Consider the following 27314-nt stretch of genomic DNA (forward strand, 5'->3'; position numbering starts at 1 on the left):
AGAGTTCATGAAAGGACTCTGTAAATGCTCAACATTGCCTGGCTCTCACGGAGCCTCATCCCCAACCCCAAGGTGAGGTCACCCCAGCATGTGGGTCATGTGAGCAGCCTGGAATCTACTGGAGTTCCAGGTGAACAGCTCCACCTGGGCTGTGGTCAGCCACCTTCTGTTTGGCTTCACTGAGTACCCCTTGTTCTCCGCATCTGCCTGGATCCTGTGCCCAGCAGCGTGCGTTGGGTGTTTTGGGTTTTCCTTGGCCAATTACTAACTTCTGAGTCCTTAAGGCTGGCTTCTAACATCTCATCTCCTTTATCGGCTTGTATCGGCTAAATGAACATTAGCATGGAATCCAAGGCTTTGCATTGTGTCTGGCCATAACCTTCCCATACAGCTTTTACCTCCTTCTATGGACCTTCACCTCGGACAACCGTGCTATGCAGAGTCCCCAGATGTGACTGATTCCTGTCCCCTAGCTGGCCTCCCTGCCCCATGGTCTCTTCTCCAAGTGAGCTTTCCTTCAATTCCACCTTGTCAGCCAACCTTGACTCTGCCTCTTCTCTCTCTGTGGGGTCTTTTCTGGTACCCAAACTTGACATCACCTTTCTGCCCCACCCCCTGAATTTGCATTTTCCGTATTCCTCCAATGGCAACTGAAACCACCCTTTCCCAGTCTTGTAACTCTTGACACTGCCCCCACTAGACCATTTGAGGGCCAAGAGCACATCCGGGCAGGTGATTTTGTATCCCTCAGTGTCCAGATCAGTGTCTGGCACGTGGCATCGCTTTGAAAATACGTGTTGAGTGGAGGATGGAAGGAGTTCATAAAGTTTGCGAAAGACCTCGCTTAGAAGCTCATTGCTGGTGCCTTAGCCTGAGCCGCCCGGTCACTTCTCCCATTAATTCTCTTGCTCTAGGAGGGAAGCTTAGAAAAGAAAGCCAGTAGGATCATGTGATGCCCACTCCATCGGAAAAGTTAATGCTTAGCAGAGTGAGGGCCATGACTCACAGCGTTGCTATGCTGAGGTCTTGGAAGAATGAGGTAGTTCGTCCTCTCCTCCCCCAAGCAGACTGTGTGTTGGGAGAAGAGATGTGGCAGGCAGCTAAGCAAAACCCACTACCTCCCACATTCTTCAGCAGCCAAGCAAAAGCAATGGTCAGGCATGGCTCAAAGTGTGGCTGCCAATGTGCCCCTGTCTGGATTCAAACCAGAACCCCACCACATATTGACTGGGTGACTCTGATTATGTTGTATAACCTCATTTACCTCAGATGTAAAGGGAGAGATAACAGTAGTAAAAGATACACTGCTTATCGGGGATGAGGTGAACGCTTTCAATGCGTACGGTGGCCAAAGGCAAGCTTTTATTTTGGTAAGTATTAGAAGACAGGGACAGGGAGTGGAAGAAAACTGTAGGCACTGGCTGGATGTATCTGTCTTCTTCTCCAGGTAGATGGACTGTCCAGGCTCAGACACAGAGAAAAAAGATCTTAGGTCTCACAAGAAGGTCCTGGAGTGAAGGGAGCCTCCATGTTTCCCACTGGTGCTAGACAGAAATCCTCTCTGGATGGGGGTGTGGGTGAGGAGGGAGCCCAGCTTAACTGCTAAGCCACGGTGTTGTCTTAGCAACTTCAGAGCAAAGATGGCTTCAGAGTTGAAATCTCAGGCTTCCATTAGGCCACAGGTGAGCGCATTGCCCATGTTGCATCCTCAGTATGCTCATCTGTAAAATGGCCTCAAAGGTCAGTCCCCTTGGATTCTTTCTGCAACAAGATGGAAGCCTGCATGAGAGAGAGGGGAGCAGAAAGGCACTTCCAGGATGTTGGATCCTTATCCCTTATCTCCATGTAGATCTTAAGGTGGGGGAAATGTTTTGAGATCCCTGTGTAAAACCGACTCGGGTGTCCCCCATAGCTGGCAGACAAAGGGGTTAATGGTTGGCATAGGAGGCTCTGAGGAATGGTTTTTAGGGGAACCAAATGGATGGTAGACGATCTTTAATTATTTCTAGTTGATTGAATCTCTTGCTTTTTCTTTTTCTGATTTGCAGATGAGAAAAAGAAAACAAAGAAAGTTGATAATGAACTCAACCCTGTCTGGAATGAGGTGACCTCATCGCTGCTATTTCTTCTTACAATTATACACCACACATGTATTCATGTCATTCAACTCAAAAGTATTTTCATGGCTGTGTAATATTCTACTGAAGGGAAATCATGTTAGCTTCTTTAGATTGACCCCTCCCCCATAAACACACACACACACACACACACACACACACACACACACACACACCACTCACACTGTTGACTTCACATCTATTTTTATAAGTGGCTCAGAGTTCAGTGTTTCTACAGATAGACCGAATGTTTCATTCATCCCACAGAGTGGGATTTTTCCAAGTCTGACTAATTTTTTGATGACCAGACCCATTGTTTCTTTCAACTGCTGGGCTAAACATCCTTGGACCAGAGCAATGTCTTTGTTGTTCTCCCTGAGTCATCCGAGGGCGACTTCCCTTTCGCCCATCCTAAATCCTTCCCTCTGCCAGCCTCTTTTAATGTGGGGCCACATCTGATCATCAATGAGGGGCGCTGTGGAGCCTCTTGAGGCCTCTGTGGGAAACTCTGCTGCTCTGCAGGCTGTGAGGAAGTTTGCTCCCTATAACTCCCAGCACAGTCAATTGGACCCTAAGACCTATGAGGCCCCTTGAGCATTGCTGTGCTCCCCTCACACCTAGTGTGGAACTCCAAGGCTAAAACAAAGCAAAAGCACATTCGCAGACTTCTATCCCTTCTGGGTTGGACATGCCTCTCAATCTTCAGGACCCAAGAGGAGAGGTGTGCTGTCCCCTGAGGGCACGACCCACCTTACTCCATCTTATTCCCAATGTGTGCCTCTCCCCCTCCGTTTTACAGATGTAGCGATCAAGTAAACATTTTACCTGCTCTTGTGTAGTTGAACCCAAACCTCAGTGAAATGCCATTGCCATGGTCTTTGGGATTGGTGGATGCGTTCTCATAAGAACTGTGAGCCTAACTTCTCCTACTCCAAAGCCACAACGAGGTGGCTTATCAGGTTGCTCACTTTGAGTAACCCATTGATCACTTAATCAATCAAAGGCATCCCGGATGCTTTGTTATCTCTTTTTGCATCTCTTGCTAGAAAACAAGTTACCGAGTTAGAGCAAGAATCTGAGAAACAACAACAACTGGATAGGAGCACTGGCCACCGTAGGATTTACAAGGAAATGCATCTTAGAAGATGGGGTTTCCAGTTGTTCATTACCGTCCAACAGCAATGTACAAGAAGAGCAGGGTTTAAAAATAACCACTGAAGGAAGTATTTTCCCAAAGCTTGGTAGGCATCAGTTCATTTTTCTGACTATGAGTCAGAGGTTTGGTGACCCAACTATAGCCCCAAGATCTAGAAAATGCAAAGCCAGGAATGGCCCACTCACTCCCTGGATCTCTATCTACTTCTCACCATCTAAACTACGGAATTTAGTAATTTAAAGGGGTGTTAGTGAAGATTACTGTCCGGTGTGTCCTCCATTCTCTTTAACGTCCTTTTCGTTTCCGCAACCTTTCTGTGAACAGATTTTGGAATTTGACTTGAGGGGGATACCACTGGACTCTTCATCTTCCCTGGTGATTGTTGTCAAAGATTTTGAGACGATTGGACAAAATAAGTAAGTTGCTCCCAGAGAACATTTTTTTTTAACATTTTATATATCATCTTACTATTATTTGTATTGTTTAATTGCACATTATAACATTTTTATTGACATATCTGCAGTACTTTTAATATACTAGGGCTTCCATGCCCCTATGCTCTTACCCCTTCATGAGCCACGTCAGATGTGTCTATTCAACCACAGAACTTCCCTGCAGGACTGTACGGTGTTCAACACTCAGCCATCACAAGTCTGTTGATCTCACATCTTCTTTGCCCTTACCTCTAGTCATTTATCTAGTTGCAGCTACATTAGGTATAACAAAGATCTTTTTCTTTGCTTGTGTGTGCTTTGCTAGAATGTGTGTGTGCGTGTGTGTGTGTGTGTGTGTGTGTGTGTAGTGTATAGTATGTGTGTGTAGTATGCATGTATAGTGTGTATGTGTAGTGTGCATATGTGTGTTTATGTGTGTATTGTGTATATGTGTACTGTGTAGTGTGTGGCCATATGTATGTGTAGTGTGTGTATGTATGGTGTATGTATTACGTGTATGTGTGGTATTAGTATTATTATCATCATCATTATTATTATTATTATAGCAGTGGCTCTCACTAAATCTTGGGCTTTCTGGTTTGGTTAGACAAGGCAAGCCGACCAGTGAGCCCCAGAATCCACTTGTATCTGACCCTGAGCATTAGGGTTACATTGTACCACAAATCCTGGCTTTTTATATGAGTACTGGTGATCCAGACTCATGCTTGTGTACCAAGCACCTTACCCACTGACCATTTCTCCAGCCCTAGAATTATGGGTAAGTATTCTACCACTTAATCATGCCCCTTGTGACTAAAAGTTTTATTTAAATTATTTATTAAATTATATATTCTAGAATGGTCTGGTTCTACTCACTTACAAACCAAAAATTAATGTCATATTTTATTTGTTTGCTTTGGAGGCAGGGTCTCAGGTAATTCAAACTGGCCTCAAACTTGCTGTGTGGGGTAAGATGACCTTGAACTTCCCAAGCGCTGGCATTTTAGGGATGCACCACCACACCCAGCTGGAATCTAACCTTTTAAGGTTATGTTGCACATCATAGTTTTGAGCCATTGTGTGAAGAGTAATCTTGTGCCCCAACCTCCAGAAGAGAGTTTTGGTTCCCATAATTCAACGTCCTGGGGAAGTGGTTAGCAGAGCCCCACAGTAGCCTCTCACTGTCACGAGCTGTGTATTCACTCTTCTCTCCACAAATGGAGACATTTGTCAGTGTTCTAGACAAGCTCCCCCCATTAGGAATAGTTAGAGGGCTCGCTCACATGCCCCACAACGTTTTCTAGTGGCTACACTAGCAAAATGAGAATGAAAGCAGAGAAGTTAATCCTACTGTTTTAATCCAGCATATCTGAGATGGCGTCACTTCAGCATGGGAGCAATGTGCCCTCAATCATCAGGATAGTGCATGCACGGCCTATGGAATCCAATCTGCATTCTGTAGGACTCTTTTGTGTTTGTGCGTTTCTGTAGAGTGGCTGTGCAGTCTCTCTGGATCTCTACATTCTTTTCTCTAGTCGGAACAAAGGACTTACCTTTGTTATAAGCAGACCTACCTACATTTTGGAATTCTCATATCTTGCTCAATACAGGTTTTCATAACAACTGTTTATTGCAAGGGTTGGGGACAGCATGGTATGCCACTGTATGAGGGCTAAGGGGCATTTTTCAGTAGTTTGAGCTCTCCTTCTGCCTCATGAGTATGAGGGATCCAACTCAGGCAATCAGGCTTAAGAACACACCTTTATCTGCTGAGCCTTCTCTTCATCCTTGGTTTTGGTTTTGTTGAGACAGGAGCTCATGTAGTCCAGGTTAACCTCTAACCCCTTGTCAAGAACCATATTTGACATCAGAGTTTAGCCAAGGCAGGCAGAGAAAAGGGGTATGGCACTGGTGACTGGGGTCATGCTGATAGCAGCCGATAGAGGCCTTACAGAAAGCAACAGGGTCAGTACTAGAGGCAGAACAAAACTTAATTATCTGGGACTGGCAAGAATGCCCAGTGAAAAGCTTAGCACTCTTTTAACTCTTAACTGTACATATGTATACACACACACACACACACACACACACACACACACACACACACACACACAATTTGGTGGATGGGACAGAGCCCCAAAAGCCACTTTATTTCTTCTCTAGCAATTTATATCTTTTTAGACAAAAGTTCTTTGTAAAATTACCTCACAGATAGAATGCTACACGAAAGGGGGGTTACAGAAGGATGTCAATAGTAAGTTCAAAGCAGTGTTTTATTCTTTAAGCTCATTATAAGTTCAGAGCAACGGTTTCACATGGCCTGGCTTTATCATAGTGCACACCTGAGGCCTCATCCTTGTACCTGACCTAGAATGAATGTTTTTTTCTTGATCACAAATTATTCTGAGCCTATCTCTCTTCTCAGTGTAATTTATGAAAGAAAGCTCATCGTATTCTTTATTATGAAGCCTTTACTTACTATTCTATGAGGAGGGGGCATATTCTATTCTTGATTCTAACTTTATTACATCTTTCTGGCAAAAGAACAAAACCATTAAACTTTCTTCCTAAAATTATTTGAATCAAACCAGGAATTCTATAAAGTTATTAATCCATCTAGCATTAATCCATGAAAATTCTTCTTCACGTTGAATTGCAAGAAATTTCCCCAATAGGGTGAGCTGATGCCCAGGACTCATTAGACTATGTAATAGTAGCAGGAAAGGCATATCAGCAGTGAGAAGCAATCCTGGGATGAAGTCTCTGGGACGGTGCCTCTCCAGAGCTCACCCATTGCAGCCAATGCAAAATGGTGGGTCATCTCCAAAAATTCACTTGCTTGCCATAGCCTTTCCTAGAGGGCTTCTGCAACCCCCTCTGTAACCAAGATTGATTGTCAAGTTCTTACCCTTCTGCCTTCATCTCCCAAGTGCTAGGATAAGAGGTGTGTACCACCATGGCCAGACTTATGCCATGCTAGGGATTGAATCCAGATTTAATACATGCTAGGCAAGCACTCTACCCCCTGAACTATATCTCCAGACTGTAGCTGAGATATGTTGTTCTTATTTCTGGTGCTTATGTGAGCAGAAACTAGGCAAAACATGAAGCTGGTCCTCATCGCTCTTTCATCTCTCTCCCCTTCTTTCCACCACTGACTAAGGCACCAAGTGTCCTCCCATTCCAGGGCTCCCATGGGATACCCACTCAGCCTGTCCCTTCCAGTTAGGCAGTGTATTTTCTGCTAGTTCTTTTCTTCAGAGAAATCCACCTGGCCTGTAGCTCCATGTCCTTCAAGGTCCTGTATCAGGTGCTATCTGAAAACCTCAGCTAATCTGTGGTAAATGGGTGGTAGGAGCCTCAGGGTTGTCTTTGTTAGGGTCACTATCGCTGTGACACATTAACCGAAAGTAGCTTGGAGGAAAGGCTGCATTTCACTTAACAGTTCCATATAACAGTTCTTCTTCAAAAGCAGTAAAGGCTGGAACTCACAAAGGGCAAGAACCTAGAGGTGGGAGATGATGCTGGGGCCATGGAGGCATGCTGCTTACTGGCTTGCTTCTCATGTTTTGCTTAGCCTGCTTTCTTATAGAACCCAGGACCACCAGCCTAGGGATGGCCCTGCCCACAATAGGCTGGGTCCTTCCCTATCAATTACTAATTAAGAAAATGTCCTATAGCCAGATTTTTTTAAAAATCAATTGAGTCCTTTCAGCTGACTCTAGCTTGTGTCAAGTTGACATAAAACTCACCAGCACATGTCACCATCCCAGACACACTAAGTTTTACTCACCGAAAAAATGAACAAAAAGAATTTTAGGCTCTTTGGCCTCGTCATGGGAGCAAATGTTTTTAACGAGATCAGCTTTCTGCCCTAAAGATTTCTCTGTACACTTACTTACTACTGTCCTGAAAGTCTGACCCGAGTCAGCTTAGCTTGGAGCAGAGGGTATGTCTCCAATGTTCCCGTACTTTCTCTACTAAGAGCATACCTTGGAGACAATACAGAACCTTAAGCTCTCTAGATCTTTCCACCAATCCGAATCTATGCCAGTCACATTACCTGTACATTTTAGGGGTAAAAGCCACCTGGGAATAAACTGTCTATTTGTACAAAGTATCTGCGTGTTTGGTTTGTCTGCTAGAGATTTGGCCTCAGGGATCTACTGGCTGCCCCAGGAGGAATGGCTTTTCAAGGCGGGGCTGAGGTTTTTCTACCAGTTTGAGAATGTTCTCTGGACTGACTTACCTGTTGCCATGGACACTGGCAGACCAAACACAAGTTCCCACTTGGCTTCTGCTGTTCCATTGCTCAGGGCCTGTCAGCAAACAGTGCCAGGCAGCTGGGCTGGCCTGTGTGAGGTGGCCACACCCACAGGGATCAGCCTTGCCTGCTGGGCATTGACTCAGCAGCTGCAGGGAAATTGCTCCAGGCTGGGAACCTGGTGGTTGTTTTACACGGCCTCTGCCTGTCCTCCATCAGTCATCTGACTAGCCATTCAGATTGAATGAGAGTGGGAGAGGAGCGGAAGGTCTCCTGCTTAGAGGAGACACGTGAATGGGTATTTTTAGAAGTCCTTTCGGAGATGTGGGAGTGGAAGGATTTGTCCAGACAAAAGATAGTTCCCTCTACACACAAGCAATGAGCTCACTTGTTAAGGACTTAGGGGAGAGTCATGGCTAGCCCGGTACCCACAGTCAGAAACCCAATAAGCCAGGGGCTCTTCTTCAGAGCGGTTTGAACCTGCTCAGGTTCACTCAGCAAGCCTGAGAGGAAGTCGGGTCATTTACATCCGGACTTAATGTCTTGACATTTTTGTTACTCTGGAAGCCTCTGACCTGTTGGAACAAGACTGTAGGTAGAATGATGAATTCGTTCTTTGCTAAAATGGAAGCAGGTTTTCTCCCTAATTATAAGAAACAACAAAACAACAACAACAACAAAAACAACACTCTCAATGTAGTAATCCTGTGCCTTTCCTGGGCTTTTCCTAAAAGAAACCTTTTTTTTTTTTTTTTTTTTTTTTTTTAGTACTGCTAGGTAATAAGTCACTTCTGTTCCTACACTGCACGGGCCAAAGTGTGTTCAAAGACAGTTTTACATCTTATTTAATCTTCACACTGACCTTAGGAGAGCAGAGGAGACTCTGAGGCTCAGAGACTTTGAAGACCCTGGTCCTTGTCATCCACTGGAGTTCCTATAAAACAATGCCCGGGGCTCCTGGATGGGCAGGAATGAGAGAGATTTCTAGGTCTTCGGATGTGCATGTGCATGCACACATACATGTACACATGCATGTACACACCCATGCACATTAGAACAAGAAGCTCAGGGGGGAGATGGCACCAGGCAGGGATTCTACATCTGCCCACTGTGCCTGGGATGCTCTTTCCCTTACATTGCAAATGTGACGTCTTGTAGTTGATCCTTAGCACCTCAGATCCCCCGAACTGTAGCATGGGCACCAGGCCTCTCACCATATTGGTACACTGTTCTATAAAGCTCTTAATGAGGCTAGGAATGATGTGAGAAAGAAGATATTAGGCCAGGTCTAAGAACTCAGCATATGTTGTTGCCCATAGGTGCTGTGTTTCACTTGGCACTCTGCTTCATCTTCAAGGCTCTTGTATAAGTTATTTGTTTACTTCTCCCTTGTGCTAGACTGCGGGCTCCACATGCATCTTGATCGATGTTACAACATGAACAGTGTAACAGTGCCCGGGATGCATAGGACTCTCAATGTTTGTTGAAGGAATGAGTTAACAAGTGTGTTTATGATACTCCTAAGTGGGTGCCATTTAACATCTACAGTCACCTTGTGTCTGTCATGACAGACCACTAGCGGATCACTTGTGAAGAATCCATCCACTTCAGCTCTCTGAAGCAGTTCTCAGACGACTTGGTTTCGGCTACAAAAGGCTCTGGACAGTTCAACCACAAGGGACATAGCACCCTCAGAAAGGTGGTGCTCTTTTGAAGAGATGTAGAACTGAAGACTGGGCTCTCAGGAAGGCAAGAGGACGGATGCTGACTGCTGATATTCTGGAGACAAAGTGAGGCTAGTTAGAGACCCAGCTCTCAGTTATCAGGGAGTGGCCTAGGGCAAGTTGCTTGCTGTCTTCCAGCATCAGGATCCTCAGCCTTAAAGTTCCCGTAGTTTAGTGGATCTGCTTAAGGGAAGACATTGTTACAGGGTCTATGTTTACTCTCCCACCCAACACAATTAACAACCTGTGCACAACACAGGTGGGCTGTAGTTTTCAGATATCAGATGCTCCCGACATCGTGCTGTGGTCCTGAGAGAGGGAGGAGTCACGTGAGCCAGCTACGCATTCTAGCACAGCGCAGGGAAAGGGTCCCAGGTACATTCTGGCTGTCTCCCAGAGTCGGAGAGATGCAGGTGGGGTTCTAAGGATGCCAGGAAGTTGTGAGAGTCAAGAAGGGGGAGACCCACAGAAGACAGGGAGAGGAGAATAGTGATTGACCCTGACGGCATTGTCACCAGATATGGATGGTGGAAGGCTGTGGAGCTCCAGTCTGTAGGTTAGGAAAGATGGAGGAGGGTGTGGGCGGCAGAGATGAGAATTTATAAACAGGAGCCAAATAGGGCTGCTGGAGAATGAAAAAGACGATGTCTGTGACAGAACGACTGTAATTATGTCTGCAAGAACCTGTGTTTCCAGTGTTCTTTTCCCTCTGGGCAAGGCCCTGGTTTGCTATATTGTGCATAAGAAGGAGATATCGGAAAGTGGAGTCATACACCAAAAAGGAAAATTACCAAGTTCTTGCATAAGAAAATGCAACGGGCCAGCTGCCCGATCCCTTTTCTGGGATTTCATTTGGCCATTCACTGGTTGGGTAACTCTTGAGAAGTTCCTTCATCTTTACAATGGGAACTACAGTACTTCCTCAGTGAAAGCTAGCTGGGGCACATCTGATGCAATTAGAGAAAGGCTAATTTCCTGACGAACAATGCAATCTCTGTTTTTGTGGGGCTACAGAAATCTAGGGATTAGGGTACAGCTATCCCACATGCAACTGCTTTTAATCTTTGTAACAACTCAGTCAGACAGTCATATCCTCAATTGACAAATGAGAGAAATATGGCTCAAGAGGTTCAGCAAATCACTAGGGTCACCCAGCTCCTTTAAGTGGAAATGGATGGAATTAACTGGGGATCACTAAAATCCTCATTTACAGAGCCCAGCGTCTCTGAGGTTTGTTTTCCTTCTGTGTGTATGTGAGTGTGTGCACACACACTCTCAAGTTGAGAGGGTGAGAGGATGGCCTAGTAAACACACAGTATGTAGGCATGTGTGTGCACACACAGTATGTAAGCACTCCATGTGTGCACACACACAGTATGCAAGCACACGTGTGTGTGCACACACATAGTATGTAAGCATGCATGAATGCACATACAGTATGTAGGCATGTGTGTGCACACACAGTATGTAAGCACTCCGTGTGTGCACACACACAGTATGTAAGCACACGTGTGTGCACACACATAGTATGTAAGCATGCATGAATGCACATACTGTATGTAGTGCACACATAGTATATAAGCACGCATGCATACACATACAGTATGTAGGCATGTGTGTGCACACATAGTATGTAAGCACGCGTGTGTGCACACACATAGTATGTGAGCACGCGTGTGTGCACACACACACGGTTTGGGGAACGATGAAATAGAAAATGAAGATGACAAAGTTGTGAAATATACAAACCTCCCAAGCAAAAGTGCTTTTCAGTTGGAGAAAACAGGAAATCTGTTGTTTTAAAATGAAAAAAGGATTTTTTTCTGGGGAAAAGTGTGGTCCTGCTTGTGAGACGTGTTGGTTCTCTGTGTGTCAGGAACCTTGCTTTCAGCCTATGTCCTGTTATGCTGCAGAGCTTTGAGGCGCCCTCCTGAGAATGACGTAGATGCTCTGTCCTCAGTCCTCTCCTGAGAGGGCTTCCTGAGAGGTCAGACAGCTGTGGGTTACGGTTTAGGAGCAGCTCCACCAGCTGTGTGAAAACCTGAGCAGACCCAGGGGTACTGTGCAGTGGAATCCCTCATTTTGATTAAACAAACGACCCCCTCAAAACAAGCCCTTCATTTCCATCAGAGCAGCACAAGTATACGAAGACCAACACTGTTGCTGCTGGGTATCTTTAAATACCAGAGAGGCGTGGTAAGCATCCTATGTTCTAAACATAGACGAACACGTCTGTGTATGTCCGCAATGTTAGGATTTATGGAATAACAGCAAAGTCATAAGGTATGATGGTTCCTTGGCAGCAGTTTGCCAGATGATCCCATTTTCCTTGATGTCTAGGACCAATCACAGGTTCTTTTATCCCAGTCTTAATTACTGATATTAGCTCTCAAATCACATGTTATACATTACACAGTAAAGGTCTACCTAATTTTGTACGTATGTATATATGTATGTGTGTGCATATGCATGCATGCATGTTACAATGCAGAATGGCTACAAAAAAATTAAAGAGGCGAGGCATTTCAAAGAACTCCAGAGGGGTTGGGCATTTAGCTCAGTGGTAGGGCGCTTGCCTAGGAAGCGCAAGGCCCTGGGTTCGGTCCCCAGCTCCGGAAAAAAAAAAAAAAAAAAAGAACAAAGAACTCCAGAGGCCAAAGCTGGGAAACTGAGAGACATGCAAAGGCGCCTTCACGGGCACGAGACAGGAATCAAACCCAGCTGCAGCAGAGCTAGAGAGGCTGTGAGACTCCTGGCTGCTGGTAATCGCGGTGCTGCTGCGGGATCTGAGTGAAGCTGCAGCGGTGAGGTGAAGGGAAGGGCGAGAGCTGGTCTGTGTGGACAGACAGCTGAGTAGATGGACAGAGAGCAGGTCTAGATGGGTGAGCAGATAGACGGGCAATTCCTGTAAGCAGCACCAGTGGTGGGAGTGGGGACCGATGAAACTGAAGCCCTGGGGACCATGGAAATTCCCTGCCTGTCTGTCCCTAGACCACAGTCAGGTGACAGGTCACCATCACAGTGTTAGAGATCCATCCATTTCCAGGTGAGGGGTTAATCCTTTCTTGGTCTGGTGTGTCTAGCTCTTGGCCTTGGTTTTCCTACTGTGGTTTCAACATGCCCATCTGCCCCTACAGTCTCAACTGGCCTGAGAAATGTATAGGGCAGTCCCACTGTACTCCCAGGAATAGGTCATTTTTTCAATCTGTGTTGTGAAGATGGTGTCAGACAGACGGTGCCATGCACAGGTCCACCCAGATGCAGGGTCATCCTGCTTCCTCAAAATGGAGTCAAAAGCTGCCTGGGAGTGGAATCTCTCCAGGCAAGATGTAGTCGAAAGAAACTACTGTCTTACGTGATATGAGGCTAACTTAAGGCAGTGTACATCCCAATCCTAAGAAGAGACTGAACTACAGGACCCAATGAAGATCAAAGAAGTGTCTGTAAGTCCTGAGGCCTCCATTGTGGTTGTGAGAGTAGGTCAGCATGGAGCATGGACCTGGAGAAAGATGTGTGGAGAGCTAAAGAAGAAAAACATTTCATAATAACAGCAGCCAGGATGACCCTGTTGCTCCTCAGCCAGGAAGCTTTATAACTTATAAACAATTTTCAGAGACACTGGACTATCTTCAGTTATAATGCCAGTTCACTCACTGGTCCCACAGACACTCACTAATGCCTCATGTGTGTCAGCAACAGCTGGGGGCACTGGGGACACTGCACACCTTTTATAGAGATCACAACAGGTCAGTGGGAAGGTGCAAGGTGTGAGTTTGATTCAGAGCCCTGCAAAACAAAGAAATCAACAAATGCTCCTACCCGCTTATCTGAAGGTGGGGGATGGATAGTCAACAAGTAAATAGATACATAGTAGCATCAGAGGAAGGTCTTAGTAGGGGTTGTGGGGTTGGTGTAGATGTCCCAGTTGGCTGAGCACTCCATAGAACTTATTTTCAGTACTTGGATCAACTATGCTTCTCTGTATTAAATGTTCCCTACTGCAGAAAGAAGTTTCTGGCCAAGGTTGATGGCAACGCTAATCCATGGGTATGGCATCAATGTTTAGAGGGCAGTTTGACAACATGCTGTTTAGCAAAAACCACAATAGTAGATCCCTCTCTAGGCCTGGAAGTTCATAGCATTCATTTTATTGATAATTTACTTTGAAATGCAAAAGCATTTTTAATTTCATCAGATCCCGTTTGTTGACTATTGGACTTATTTCCTGAGTGGTCAAAGTCTTGTCTAGAAAGTCCTTAGCTATGCCTGTATTTATAAGTATGCTCCCTTGCTTTTTCCTAGCAGTTTCATGTTCGCTTGTTTTTAAAGACTTATCTATTTATTCACGTGTTTCTGTGGGTGCTTGCATGCATGTCTGTGCAGAGGTCAGAGGAGGGTATCATTGTTTTTCTATATCACTCTCTGCCCATTTCTTTGAGGCAGGGTCTCTCCCTGAACCTCGGGCCTTTGTTTTCTTCACTAAGTCAGCAAGCCCTAGTGTTCTACTGTCATATGGGTTCTGAGATTTGAACTCTGGTCCTCATGATTGTGGAGCACATGCTATTAACCTCAGAACCTTTTCTCCAGTTCCTTGTTTGTTCTTTGAGACACTCTTGTGTAACCTGGGCTGGCTTCAAAGTCATGGCAATCATCCTGTCTCAAATTCAGAAGGGCTAGGATTATAACATGGGCTATGATATTCAGCATTTTCAAAGAAATCTTATGCATTTATTTATGCCCAGCTGCTCTGCCCAAGTCTTTGAGATTTGGGCTGGGCATGGGTCCAGTGTAAGTATCTCCCTATGCTTTTCTTAGGTTCCTTTTTCTAGAGTAGCATCTGAAATAGTTAAAGCACATTTTTTTTTTATGTCCTGGGTATGTTGCTATTCTTTTAATCCCTATCTCAGCACTATTAGATAAGATTTGTCAGCCCCATTTTTAGATACAGAATCAGGGAGCCCGGAGGAGTTAGCCTGTATATAGCCTATAGTGGGAAGTTGTGTCCAAGCTACATTTCTGTCTTCGTTGTCCCCTTTCCTTCTAATGTTCACATATAACTGAATGAAGGAATGTGTTTATGAATGATAAAACTGATCTGATTCTGATGTTGAGGGAGTTAGGCAGCCAGAGACTGGGAATTCCACTGATCTATTGCATCAGGCAAGCATAGATGAGATTCTTGAGGACCTGGAGGTTAGAATTGGTCAGGAAGAAGGAGCAAAGTATCAGGATACAGTCGTTCATTACAATCTTATTTATTTATTTAGAGTGTGTGTGTGTGTCTGTGTGTGTGTGTGTGTGTGTGTGTGTGTGTGTGTGTGTGTACCCATGCCATAGTGCACATGAGGAAACCAGAGGAATCAGCTCTCTTCTTCTACCACATGGATAGCAGGGATCCAAATCCGTCATCCTATTTGAAGGCAGGAGCCTTTACTGCTGAGCCATCTCACCTGCCTGACTGCAGTCATATTTAGGAAATAATATTGAGGGTGCGGAGTTTGTGGAGAGAGTAGGGAGGGTTTGCTCACATCAGGTTTGGGAACACCGTGGAACACCACTATGCCTGCATTTTGGTTTTGGTTTTTCTTTTCTTTTTTCTTTTCTTTTTTTTTTTTTTTTGAGCTGGGGACCCAACCCAGGGCCTTGTCGTGCCTAGGCAAGCGCTCACCGCTGAGCTAAATCCCCCAACCCCTGGTTTTGGTTTTTCTTTTTAAGCCCATGAAGCTTTTAAAGGCCAAGAAGAAAGCTGCAGGCCCAAAAAAAAAAAAAAAAAAAAAAAGCAAAAAAAAAAACAAAAACAAACAAACAAACAAACAAAACAAAACAAAAAAAAAAAAAAAAACAAGTATTCTGGTCTGTAGTAAGAAGGGAAGGCCATAGAAGGTGTCTAGATATAGGTGTAGCTCTGTTAACTACAGTTTATTCCAGGAAAGAATTGGATCTCTATACCCATTTCTCAGCTGTGACCCTGTACGATCGTACAGAATGGTTTTGAAATATCAGGGGTCCCTCACTTCCTGATCCTGCTTTGCCAGCCCCCGTCTCCAGGCTCCCACAAAGGTTGCTGGGATGGCCATGGATATAGGCATCATCCCAAGGCTCTGGAGAGGTTAATGATTAAGAGCACTTGCTTGGCAGAGGACCTGGGTTCAGCTCCCAGCATCCACATGGTGGGTTACAACCATCTGCAACTCTAATTCCAGAGGACTAAGCTCCCTCTTCTGGTCTCCATGGTCAATATGAATGTACACAGTGCACTAATATACTTGTAGGTGAAACACTCATACACATAAAATATAAATAAAGGAAAGAAAAAGAATCCCCTTAAGAAATAGTCCAACTCTAATCTCTGGGAATCTGCATGTACTTGCTGCTGCTGCTGGGAGCTTTGAGGGGTGCTCTCTGAGGGACAGTGGGAAGAGAACCAGAGACCAGTGAGGATGGGCCCCTCTGATGCAAGTGAATCAGAGAACTGAGGGAGTGCCCTTTGAGAGACTTTCACCTTGGTAAGGGACCCTGCTACCATGACCTGCTATTACAACTATGTCCAAGAAGACACCCCTCATTGTCACTTGTCAATGCTTTTTGGGCAAGAGTACCCAGGGCCGTCACCACAGGTAGAGGAGTCAGTACCAACTGAACTACAGTAGAAGAGAGAGATGGGGTTCAAGACCCCACGCAGCTCAGGCACATTGAACTTATAGCCAAGGGGCAGGGAGGGGTCAATGGATAGAAAATTCCTGGAAGGAAGTATCCGGGATAGGAAAATTCTGGCTAAACCAACCTAACAGGATTCCTGCTGAAGGCAGGCCAGGGTGATTCCCCAGTCATGTGGGGGAATAAAGAGTCTGATCAGTTATCAAAGGTAGTCAATCAGATATCCAGGGTGGGGAACATGTTAAATTCAGCAGGAGCCTTTGTTAGAGCTGAACTTGAGGCGGAAGTACACACTCTGTGTAGGAGAAGGTTCCTAGGAGAAAGTTTGGCTCTCCAAAAACCTTTGTCCGCGGCCTTGCTTCTCCCAGAAGTCTGGCTTACCTTAAGGAGCATGCTTAGCTTACTCCTTATTCTCAAGACCAGGGAGGAACTTGATGGGCACAGGTCCAGAGGAGGGAGCAGTGTGGGGAATCCATACAAAGTGGTACAGGCCTGGCCAAAATGACAAACTCAGGCAGCCAGAGCCAGGGCCTTCAGAGAATGGGCAGCTTGGTCTTTTCAGATCTCCACAGGGGATTTGGGAACTGTTGAGGTTTGGAAAGTTTTTTTTGGCCTCAGCCCAGTTGCAGGCCACGATTCCTCCCAGAAAGTGGCTGGGTTATCCGTTTACAGTCCCTAGAAGCAGAAGCCGCGATTGTCCGGTTCGTTTTCAGGCCTCCAACAGAAGGGGATCTCCAGCAATCCCCGTGGTGATGCCTGTTACCCAAGAAAGGACCGGGTGAGCTGTATATGTGAGCGTCCCTGCTGAGGCCTCAGCCAGCGGGATCCTTACTCACCACAGAGGCATGTGGCTGTGAGTGGGGGCCCAGGCTGTGGGGAAAACATTTCCATTCCTCTTTTTAAACCCAGTTGTATGTTTCCAGATGAACACAGAGATAGAGAGATTCTTAACTGACACTACTTAACTGCGTTAGCAAGCTTGGCTCTTAGCTCCCCCAGGCCCCAGGTATAGTTCCGTGCCGTGCAGACAGGCCTGACTCTGAGTTCTATGTCAGTCACAGACTGAAGGAGCAGTTAGTTCCCCAAGGAGAGCTGCAGAGCCAAGACCTTGGCGTTTCTTCTACTGTAGCTTCCTTTTGGGACTGTGGCCCATCTGTTAGAGCCTTGGGAGCAGTCCATGGGAGACTCATTTTTCTGTGAACCACAGGGCAAAGCGTCCCCGTTACCCTCACATCTTATCATCTTGGCTCATTTGCAGTATCCCGTTAGTAACAGACTGAGTGTCACCTCCTTTAAAGGAAGTGAGCATATAGTCCCGTCCCGAGTGTAGGAGGTCAAGTTATTGTTCCCCATGTTCTCGCCACTTTCTGTATCTAGGCAACGCCCCAGAAAACAGGCCTGGCTGGCTAACCTGAGAGGTGAGGCGTAGGACTGCAGGACTGACGGACTGACGGCAGGCAGTGCTTCCTTCAGTCCAGTCAAAGGTCTCAGAAGCCGTATCTGTGTTTGCATCTTTCTCAACTCAGCCTCACTGTCAACATATCTTCGGGATTAGTCTCTCCAGGCTTTTCTCAAAACATGGTCTTTACTTCGCACGCACATGAGTGCACCCGCCCACGTGCACACACATGTGCACACACGCACACACGCACACACACACACCAAGTTTTCTTTTACATGCCCTCCCCCACAACAAAACCATCAGAATTTTAGGATGAGAAATTAAACCTTAGCAACAGGACTCAAGGTTCTTAAAGAAGGGATTGAGGGTAGAGTATATAACTGGCTCCCTTTGCTCCGCCCAGTTCCTGCCCAGTCATCTGTTACTGCCCTCTCTGGGGAAGGAAACCCAGCAAACTGGGTCAGCACAGGTTACTAACCTTTCAGCTGCATAAAAAGATGAGCAGTCAGGCTTTGTGTGTACTCAAGTCCTTTCTTTCAGTTACCACAGACCCCACTGTCCCTACTGTGTCGTGGAACTTCACTTTTTTTTTTTTTTTTTTGTAATTCTCTTACTGTCTTCCTCTTTGCCTCTCCACTGCGTGTGAATTAGTTGTGATCTGTGTCATTATAATTTTGAAGGCAGAAACCCTGTCTTTCATTATGATGTCTCCGAAACAATTCTAGTTTTATACACACAGCTCAAAAACTGGTAAGGTAAGAAAAGAAATACGTCACACACTGTAGTTTCCTAAATAGACCTGTGTGAAATATATCTTACTTATAAGCCTAACCTGGGAAATTATTCACGTCTGTCCATTTGTTTGCCAACAACTTGGGCTACCAAAGGAATTGTTCCCCTCCCCACCCCCGGGTGATTTTGTCCTCTAGGATACTAAGTAATGTGGGCGACACTTTGATCTGGTCTCAGGTGATGGCTCAGTCCCACACCAGGCCTCTTTCAGTTCCGCATGGCCTAGCCATAGCACCCTGCCTGTTCTCAGATTGATTTACCACTGACAAGAGACCCAGGTCAATCCGGCTCTAGCTGGCTTTAACAAAAGGAAATCAGTACATGTTCAAGTGTGTGATGTCAGTTTCTTACTTATAGAACTAGACCACAAATCACAGACTGAAGAATAACATGTGTTTCCCATCTTACCAGGCAAACACCACATTTAGACAAAGCCAGATGGGTTTTCCTTAGAAGAAAAGGAAGAGAACACATTTTGTTCTTTGTGTGTGTTGAGCGTAAGGTGCCTATGGAAAGTGTGTGTGTGTGTGTGTGTGTGTGTGTGTGTGTGTATACAGTGTAAGTGCCTGAGATATATATATATATATATATGTGTGTGTGTGTGTGTGTGTGTGTGTGTGTATGGTGTGAATGCCTGTGATGTATGTATGTGAGAGTATAAATGCATGTTTGCCTGTGATATGTGTGTGTTTGTGTGTGTGTGTGAGTGTGTATGTGATGTGTGTGTGTATGTATATGTGTATATAGTGTAAGTGCCTGAGATATATATGTGTGTGCCTGTAATGTGAGTGTGTGTGTGCCTGTGATGCATGTGTGTGTGTGTGTGTGTGTGTCTGTGTCTGTGTCTGTGTCTGTGTGAGTGTCTGGTATGAATACTTGTGATGCGTGTGTGTGAGTATAAATGCCTGTTTGCCTGTGGTGTGTGTGTGTGTGTGTGTGTGTGTGTGTGTGTGTGTGTGTGTGTGTGTCTGTGTGAGTGTTTGGTATGAGGTACCTGTGATGTGTGTGTGTGTCTGTGTGTGTGTGTGTGTGTGTATGTGAGTCTGTGTGAGTGTCTGGTATGAGGTACCTGTGATGTGTGTGTGTGTGTGTGTGTGTGTGTGTGTGTGTGTGTGTGTACATACCACTGTGCACATGTGGAGGCCAGAGAACAACCTTGGGGAGTCAGTTCCCACTTGCACCTCACTAAGCGAGGTCTCTCTTGTTTTGCTGCATCTCCACAAAGCACAGGTCAGCTAACCCACAACCTTCTGTCCGTGCTTCCCACCTCCAGGCAGAAGTGCTGGGGGTTACAGGTGTGAGCTACCACATCTGGCTCTTAACATGGGTCCCGGGATCAAATTCAGGTCTCTAGGTTTGCTCCCCAACCCTCCCAGATGACTTATTTGTCTTCTTAACTTTTGTGTGAGTGATCACGTGTACAGATGGACACATGTGGGGAGACCAGGGGTCAACCTCAGGTGTCACTCCCCGGGAGCAAGCTATCATACTTTTGAGATAAGTTCTCTCTTTCACTGGTTAGGCTGGCTGGACAGCAAGTCCCAAGGCCCCTACCCCCATCTTCACCTTCTCAGCACTGGGATTACAAATCTGCACCCTGCGTGTAAAGCTTTTTACATGGGTACAGAGCTTGGACTTAACTCTTTGTGCTTTTGCACCAAGCACTTTACTGACCCCAAATCCCATTTTGTTATTTTTAAAAATCTCAACTGGTCCATCCCATAGCTGATGGCCCCTTTTAAAAACCATGAATCAAAGCTCTCCTGAGGTGTCCATAGGGGCTGCAGGAGAAAGATGGGTGCGTACAGTAGCTGTTTTGTCCAGTGGAGGTGGAGTGGGGTGTATTTCTCTGTCCTCATCGTGTTAGAGGAATCAAAGCCAAGGAAGAAGAAAATGAAGCTCACAGTATATAAATTGTCTTAATATGCTAACATTCATTAAAGTACTGTATAAAGCTTCTAGACGTTCTCAGTCCTGTCTAGTGGCCCTCACTGCTGTAAGGCGCTCTCATCCTTCTGAAGGCAAATGCCTTTTCTGTTGCTGGCTAGGGGCTGTCTCGTGCTATGTCAGAAAAGACGGGAACCTGCGATAGTCCCCATGTGCTGAGAGCTGTGTGTACACACAGCTCTGTATCAGAGTGCTCACTCTTCCAGAAATCCATGAACAAATAGTCCAGATTACTGGGAAAACTGTCTGAAACTGCAGTGATACTCTGGTCTTGTGCAATGGAGTCTACTATTCCCAGAGAGTAAAACAGCTTAACACTCAGACTCCCTGAGGGAGGTGGTGAGCAACAGATCCACACTTACACCTGGTCCTGTTTCTGAGGACCCGGATATACACCTGTACCTCCAAGTATGGCGTACCTACACCAACAGCGGGACCTCGAAAATGACTTGTTTGACCTCTGACCTCAGCCTTCTCTTCCTTTTTTTCTCCTGATGGTGCAAAAGATCGAACTCTAGGCCCTGTGCATACTAGGAAAGGACTGCCCGCCACACCCACTTTCAGAGTTTTAAAGAATAAATGCATCCTAAGATGAAATAGCATTCTAGAAAATGAATTTTCCTGTTTATTACTTATGCCTATGAGTACACATTGCCTAGAGGTACACAAAAATAATCAACTAGTCTCTTTATCATGTGCTACCGTTGGGGATTTTTTTTTTTTTGAGTCAGAATTTTACTGTGTAGTTCAGGCTAGCCTTGAACACTTGATTCCCCCATCTCTGTCTCCTGGGCGCTCAGATTATAATAAGTGTGTACTGCCATGTTTGGCAGGCATGGTGGTGCATGACAGCAATGTCAATGCTTAGGATGCAAAATTAGAAGGAATTATGAGTTTGTGGCCAACGTAGACTATATACTGTGTTCAAGTACATACTGGGTTACTTAGTTACTGTGTCTTAGCTACTTTTCTATTGTTATGACAAAACACCATGACCAAGGCGATATAATAAACTAAAACATTATTGGGCTTACAGTTTCAGGTTAGATGGTAGTTGAGCAAAGGCATGAATCAGCTGAGAGCTCACATCTTAATCTATACACAAGAGACTGAGAGCAGTGCTCACTAGGAATAGCAAGTCCTCCCCGTTGAAGGAATCAGAGAAAGAACTGGAAGAGCTTGAAGGGGCTCGAGACCCCTTATGAACAACAATGCCAAGCAACCAGAGCTTCCAGGGACTAAGCCACTACCTAAAGACTATACATGGACTGACCTTGGACTCTGACCTCATAGGTAGCAATGAATATCCTAGTAAGAGCACCAGTGGAAGGGGAAGCCCTGGGTCCTGCTAAGACTGAACCCCCAGTGAACTAGACTGTTGGGGGGTGGGCGGCAATGGGGGGGAGGATGGGAAGGGGAACACCCATAAAGAAGGGAGGGGAGGGATTAGGGGATGTTTGCCCGAAACTGGAAAGGAATAACATTTGAAATGTAAATAAGAAATACTCAAGTTAATAAAAAAAATAATAATAAAAAGAAAATATATGAAAAAAAAACAAAAAAAAGGAATAGCAAGTCCTTTGAAACCTCAAAGCTCCACCCCCAGTGACATACCTCCAACAAGGCCACACCCTCTAATCCTTCCCAAACAGTTCCCTCAACTGTTTGTCCAGTGGAGGTGGATTGGGGTGTATCTCTCTGTCCTTACCATGTTAGGGCCAAGTTTTTCAACATATGTGCCTATAGGGACTATTCTTATTCAAACCACATACCCTGTCTCCAGCACAAAACAGAATGAACAGAACTATGAATGTCTTTTGGCCTGGAGATGTAACTCAGTGGTTGGGTGCTTGTCTGGTACCATGTAAGGCCCTGAGTAGCATCACAAGCAAAAAAAATCATCTACTCCACCACTTGGGGCTTGGGGCTTGGTTTTCTATTTCAATGCTGGTGATATTCTGTTTTATAACATTGCTCCCCATTAGTATGTCACTGGAAACGTAAGCGAGCTGTGAGTAATCAGACATCATTCTTCCTGTTTCTCTATCACAAATTTGTGGCCTATTAAACTAAAAGCACACCCCAAGCTTTGTGCCTCTCTGGTCCCCTCCTCCACCCACATTCCAGGTCACCTCCTCCAAGTTTAGACAGTTTTCCATGGATTATCTTCCCCCTTTACACATGTTAAATAGACTAACTCCCAGTGGATGTGTGTTCTAAAAAAAAGAAACCTTTTAAGACATGCTTTAATTAAATAAAAATTTCTATATTCATTAACAGTAACTGAAGACTTACTCATTCTTTTCACCATTCCCCAAAGACCTTTAAGTCCCTGCCGTGGGATTGGAACAAAGGCAACAGGTGTGTCTGGGGAGCGTCTGCTAGAGACAGACCTGAGTTTACTTCTGTTTTCAGTCTTGTGCTGCAGGGAGCAGGAGCATGAGTGACAGAGACTTGTAGTGATTCCAGGGGCCAGGGAGAGAGAGCAGGAAGTACATCCTCATTTAAAAGCTGCTACAGAGAGAGAGTATGGGCTAGCAAGTCAGCCCCATCGTAATCTAGGAACCTGGTCTTAAAGTAACACTTCAGGAAAATTGACTTGGGAAATATTCAGTGGGAAGTTTCTGGGTCCCCATGAGAGGACTGCTTTCCTTGCCTACTGAAGTTTTCCTTACATCTTTCTCTCTCTCTGGATTCTGGGAGCCAGTATTCAGTTGTACCCTCATTCATGATCATCAGAATTTCAGGGACATTACAGTTTGACCCTCAGATGACTCTTTGTCATGGAGAAGTAACCCATGTTCTGCTCGCTGTGAAATACTCCGGCCCACATTAGTTACATGGTGGTGTTGTTGACAATGTTACTGGAGATGTCAGGGTCCAAGCCTGGGCTCTGGCAACCCTAACAAGTGAGGCTCAGCCACTCATCCTCAGGAAGCCAATGAAAGAGACGCATAATAGTGAAAGGCAGAGAAAGGATGACAGTGGGAAGAGGGACAAATAGAGGTAAACTGACTCCCAACTCCATCTTTGGGGTGTTAATGGGAGGTTTAGGTCTAATTGGGGGCAACAGATATGAAGAACTAAGTAGTCCTGATCAAGGTGTGGTCCCATCCATCAGTGACCTCTCATTGTTACTCTCATACAAGGTAGTCTGACAATTGTCACAACTATGGGAAGTTTCTTCCTAGGGGACAAGTTCCTCTTCTGGCTGCTATGATGTTCTAACCTTTTTTCTTCTCTTTGCACAAGTCTCCTAGAGAAATTTCAATTTCTTGGGCACCCTTGTTTCTGTAGTCTGATAGCCAAAGTGAGGAGCATGTATGTCCCTTGAGAGTATCTGCATTTCTGCTGGGGCAGATACAAGGATAAGCGCATGTGAGGGTATTGGATGTTCTCATGGCCGGTGGATGTGTGCCCCCACGTAAGCTGCTGGGTGCTTTCTTGTTTCCCCTGCAGATTAATTGGCACGGCAACTGTGTCCCTGAAGGACCTGATCGGGGACCAGAACAGATCTCTGCCCTACAAACAGATCTCCCTGCTAAATGAGAAGGGACAAGACACTGGGGTAAGTGCTTTTCTGTGGAAAGACAGAGCAAGATGGCTAAGGGACAACCCATTGAGGAAAGACTTTAGTTTGACAATCAGCTCACTGCACAAAATACCAGAAGCTTGCTTTCACGATAAATGGATCCATTTGCCAATGATATGGGCCTTATCCTCAATTTTCAGTCACAGAATCAGCAAATTTGAGGTTTGATTTTATTCGACAGAATTCCACATGGTAAGCATGGTTGAAGCTCAATGTTACCCACGTGGGTGTTGGCATTTGGCTTTGGATATCAGGCCTTCAGGTCGGGTATCTAACACGCCAGACAAAGGTTTGAATTGCCATCTGTGCTATGACGGTAATATCACCATCTTTATCACCACATTGATTACCGAATGTCTTCTGATCCCAGCCCCTCTATATGAGTATATATTGTCTGACACAAAATCAGAATTCAAAGCTCCCAGCAGTTGGGAGGTTGAGGTAGGATGATTTCTGAGAGTTTCAGCTTCATTTATTAGCGAGTTCCAGGGTAGCCAGGAATACATAATGATACCCTGCGTACAAAAAAACAATCCAAAATGTATTTTAAAAATTGACTGAGTAACTCAGGTTTAGATGCTGTATGGCTACTAAGAAGTCTTCAAATGCTATCATGATCAGCCCATGACCTCTGAGCCCTTCATTTTCGAACCAATTTATTTTACTTGTGAATCTGGGCAATATTTTTATACTAGAGGCATCACTGTAAGCACGAACATAGGGGAGGCCTCTCAGAATCCAAGGTAGAGGATGCCAGGGAGGCTGTGCTGATCTCCAAGGCTATATCAGCCAGCTGGAAGTCAGGATTCTGATCATAACACATACGTTCAAAATGTTCTTTGCCATCGGACTACCCAAAGAGAGAAATGATGTCATGGCAAGGCAGGATGCCATATTTTTTTCTAGATTGCTGGAATTTTTGGTGTTGTTGTTTGGTTTTTGGTACTTATGTACACACAGACACACATACACAGACACACACAGACACACACAGACACACAGACACAGACACACACAGACACATACACACACAGACACATACACACACAGACACACACAGACACACAGACACATACACACACAGACACACATACACAGACACACACAGACACACAGACACATACACACACAGACACACACAGACACATACAGACACACAGACACACACACACACAGACACATACACACACACACACACACACACACATATATATATATATATATATATATATATATATCCATGCATGTATATAGCACAGAAGAGATTTCATAGACTGTTCTAAAGCAGCTGAACTTTTGGGGCTAGGATGAACACTGCCCCCGGAGTCCTCTCACCCCCACTGAGATCACTAAGTATCCCTAGGAGCACTGAAACAACAGGGACCACTGCATGTAAAATAGCAACGTGCTAGGTTTTAAAAGTAGTTTCTCATGTTACGTTTGAGCCCCGTGGTCACGGCCTTCACATTGAACCTTGGTCTGTGAATGAGTAGCTGCAGACGCTGCTCTTGTGACTGCTGCTTGCTACACATACCCATACGTATATTATGAATATTAAGAACATATTAGTTCATGATCTGTTCAGCATCCCCAGACAAGTCTCAGGCACCGAACGTGCTGATCCACAAGGAAACACTCACTGATCAGCAGACAAGAAATGCAAGAGCAATACAGACGGAGGTGTCTGTACATGCTTTTGTGAGAGTCATTAGCCACCACAAAACCAGTGATTGGAGGGAGAGGGCCCACTTAGATTTGGACTTCAGATAAATCATGAGTCACTTTTAGTGTAGCTGTGTCCTAAATATTAGAATATCTTATCTTGTATTTCATCTTCTGTAATTTTTTTTTACTTTTTATTTTATGTGTGTGGGTGTTTTGCCTGCATACATTGGCCGTAGAGGCCCGATGAAGGTGTCAGATCACCTGAGACTGGAGTTTCAGAGCCACCGTGCGAATGTTAGAAATCAAATCTGGGTCCTCTGAAGGGCAGTCGGTGCCCTTAACTGCTGCGCCATCTCTCCAGCCCTGCATTTTTATCATCAAACCCGGTGTGTGTGTGATTGGAAGTGGAGAATCCCCCTTTGCAAAGGGCTTCCTTAATTTTGGAGTTTGTCTTTCCCCACATCGGGTATTAATATCCCTTTCATTTATTAAATGATCGTGATAGTCAATGGCATGTGTTTGGTGAAATAAAAATTAGCAACCCTTCTTCAAGGTTGAGGATATAGCTCAGTGACAGAACACTAGCATATTTGGGGTCCTGGTTCCCATCCTTGGTACTTTAGGGCAAAGAGCAGATTTTTTCATTTGTTTGTTTGTTTGGTTTTTTAAGATTTCTTTCTTTCTTTTTTATTTTATGTGCATTGGTGTTTTACCTGCATGCATGTCTGTGTAAGAGTGTCAGATCCTCTGGAACTGGAGTTACAGACAGTTGTGAGCTGCCACGTGGGTGCTTAGAATTGAACCGGGGTCCTCTAGAAGAGCAGCCAGTGTTCTTAACCACTGAACCACCTCTCAGCCCAGGTTTTTTTGTTGTTTTTTGTTTTTTGTTTTTTAATTTTCTACCAAACTTTTTTGAAGTGTTATAGGTTAGTGAAGAGCAAAGACATAAGCATTGCTTTGTTGCCTTTTTTGTTTGATTCCTAGGTTTCCTGGGACACAGTTAACATAGTGGGGAATGACATCAAGTTTAACTTTATGTTTTGTACATTTGTCTTTTCTTTAATCAGACTCGGTTCCCTTTCCATTCTCTTACAATTGTGCTATTATAATACCGTTTTGTTAGTCACGAAATTCTTCCCTGTGGAGAACTACCAAAATAAATCTCAGTAGTTAGTATTCATGGGCAACCAATGAATTATTCATTTTTTATATGAGTACAGTGTGGCTGTTTTCAGACACACCAGAAGAGGGCATCAGATCCCATTACAGATGGTTGTGAGCCACCATGTGGTTGCTGGAATTGAACTCAGAACCTCAGGAAGAGCAGTCAGTGCTCTAAACAGCTGAGCCATCTCTCCAGCCCGAATTATTCATTCTTAATGAACATCTCTGGTTGTGCTATGAGCAGAGGCCATCTCTACCGCAGGACAGAAGCTCGCTACAGGTTCACACTTGCTTGTCACAGCTTTACTTTAGTTCTTGAGGTTGCCCTTGGCAACCTGTGAAAAAGTATCTTCTTTCCAGCTCTACCCTGGCTCACCTGGGGTAAGATAGGCATAAGTCG

General features: G+C 45.0%; 1 protein-coding gene and 1 long non-coding RNA gene across 2 annotated transcripts in view; one reads left to right on the forward strand and one right to left on the reverse strand.

Moving 5' to 3' along the window:
• Myof (myoferlin) overlaps positions 1-27314 on the forward strand; it is a 151727-nt gene that overhangs the window by 20635 nt on the left and 103778 nt on the right. Inside the window, exons 2-4 of the mRNA XM_032891850.1 lie at positions 2049-2104; positions 3598-3689; positions 23953-24061. Coding sequence (XP_032747741.1) covers positions 2049-2104; positions 3598-3689; positions 23953-24061 — 257 coding nt within the window. The remainder of the gene's footprint in view (positions 1-2048; positions 2105-3597; positions 3690-23952; positions 24062-27314) is intronic.
• LOC116891127 lies at positions 1319-8087 on the reverse strand. Its single transcript, XR_004386818.1, has 2 exons — positions 7957-8087; positions 1319-1761 (listed from the first exon to the last, which is right to left on the reverse strand). It is a non-coding gene; the product is annotated as an uncharacterized LOC116891127 (long non-coding RNA).

Source organism: Rattus rattus, chromosome 2, assembly GCF_011064425.1.
Source record: "Rattus rattus isolate New Zealand chromosome 2, Rrattus_CSIRO_v1, whole genome shotgun sequence".
Taxonomy (NCBI): domain Eukaryota; kingdom Metazoa; phylum Chordata; class Mammalia; order Rodentia; family Muridae; genus Rattus; species Rattus rattus.